Source organism: Octopus bimaculoides, chromosome 13 (assembly GCF_001194135.2).
Source record: "Octopus bimaculoides isolate UCB-OBI-ISO-001 chromosome 13, ASM119413v2, whole genome shotgun sequence".
NCBI lineage: Eukaryota > Metazoa > Mollusca > Cephalopoda > Octopoda > Octopodidae > Octopus > Octopus bimaculoides.
In genome coordinates, this window is record NC_068993.1 from 8,407,098 (window position 1) to 8,409,142 (window position 2,045).

Below are 2,045 nucleotides of genomic sequence, written 5' to 3' on the forward strand. Positions count from 1 at the left end.
TGGATCTGATTTGATTTTCGTGAATAATTGAGAATTTACCAAATTGGCCGTCTGAAGCTATTATGCAAATGTTGGAATTGTTATTTGCTCTGCGTATCAGGACAATTAAAATATAAGAACCCATTTTGAACATTTTACTAATTCAAAGAACAATGTTTTAATATATAGTTGAAACAATTTACATATAACGACCTTTCTTTTCAATCATAACGACCTTCCTTTTCAATCCACGTTACTAATCTCTTGTCCATCGAATTTGTTGGTTTTCCAATTTGATCTGGCGAAGCTGCAGCTGTAATACTTTGTATAGTATCCCACAGTTCTACCTTACTGTTGTACTGTTTGCCTCCTTCATAGAGTTTCTGTTTGATGATTGACCTGGGGTTTTCTACTGAGTTCAAGTCAGGGCTCGACGGTGACCGCTCCATCGTTTTGTCTTCAGTAAATCGTTCGCGCTCAAGAAACTCACAAGATAGGCGAGAAGCATGTGATGGAACATTATCATGCATAAATATACACTTTATCTTGAAATTGTGAGGCTGACGTTTGTACCATTCAAAGAAAGTTTGATCCAAGAATTCACAATAATTAGTACCATTGCGTTTTACACCTTCGTCAACTTTAAACGGTCCAATGATGGTTCTATTAACAATACCAGCCAATATCATTACACCAGCACCTCCTTGTTGCCGTCGTCTCGTTATAGGAGCATCTCTTGGTCTCACAGAACCCATCCTTTAACCCGTTCATCTGGACCATCTAATGTGACGCGCGATTCGTCAGTGAATATGACGTTTCTGAAACCTGTTTTTAAGTACTTTCTTGCCCACTTTAGACGTTTATCAATATTAGTTGGAGATATAGGAGGCTGGCGAGGAGATTTTTTCACAGAACCAATGTCACGAAGGACTCTACACCTCTTGTTTCTCTTTACTCCAACAATCCCAGCCATATCAAATACCTTATCACTACTGAGTAGTGGGTTTTTATCGGCAATGCGTTTCAACTGATGTTTATCTCTCTTGGACAAGTTCTTCAACCCCCTACCCAGACCTTGGTTTCCTGTTCTTTGTTATATCTTCAATTGTTTTCCTGATTGTTCGATTATATCGGCCAAGCTGTTCAAAGAGGTCATGCCATCACTTAAAAGCTTAGTCATTTCCTGCTTTTCAGACGCTCTAATATCTTTCTTTTTACCCTTGATTATATTATGACCAGCAAAATAACAAAAACGTATTACTAACACTGTAAAAATATAAGTTCCAACATTTGCATAATAACTTCAGACAGCCAATTTCAGTAAATTCTCAATTATTCACGAATTCCGTGTTCAAATTCCGCCGCGGTCGACTTTGCCTTTTATCCATTCGGGGTTGATAAGATAAGTATCAGTTGAGTACTGGGGTCGACGTAATCGACTTATTTCCTCCCTTGAAATTGCTGGCCTTGTGCCAAAATTTGAAATCAATATTTCGTTTTAATATTGCTGTTGAATGAGACATACGGCGAAAGACATCTCAGTCTGCCTCTCCTCCTGTCCCTCGGGTCACAGTGTAGCAAGGATTATATTATCTCATGCATAGTTTCATTTTTACAACAGCATGGTATGGTTTGCGAGGAGCTAAGACGCATTGGTCAAGGACAGAATGTCAGAAACAAGAAATACGAAAACGTCGTATTGTTCGAATTGTCGACTGACTAAACAAAAAGATAAGCGGATTTCGTTTTAAGTCTTTATACGATAATATCATGAGATATAAATATTGATTAGTTCGATTGTTATAACCAATTGAATTTTACTTCTTTTATATATTGATATATTTTATATGTTGACATATTTTATATATTGACATAGGTGCAGTCGTGGCTGTGTGGTACAAAGATTGCTTCCCAGCCAGATGGTTCCGTGTTCAGTCTCATTGTGTGGCATCTCGGGCAAGTGTCTTCTATTATAGTTTCGGGGCCAATCAAAGCCTTATCAGTGGATTTAGAAAACGGAAAGTGAAAGAAGCCCGTCGTGTGTGTATATATATATATATATATAT

General features: G+C 37.7%; 1 protein-coding gene across 1 annotated transcript; it reads right to left on the reverse strand.

Moving 5' to 3' along the window:
- Positions 1-200: 200 nt before the first annotated feature.
- Positions 201-734, reverse strand: LOC106876286 (uncharacterized). Its single transcript, XM_014924779.1, has one exon. It carries the CDS (start codon positions 732-734, stop codon positions 201-203), a length of 534 nt encoding a protein of 177 aa, XP_014780265.1.
- Positions 735-2,045: the final 1,311 nt, after the last annotated feature.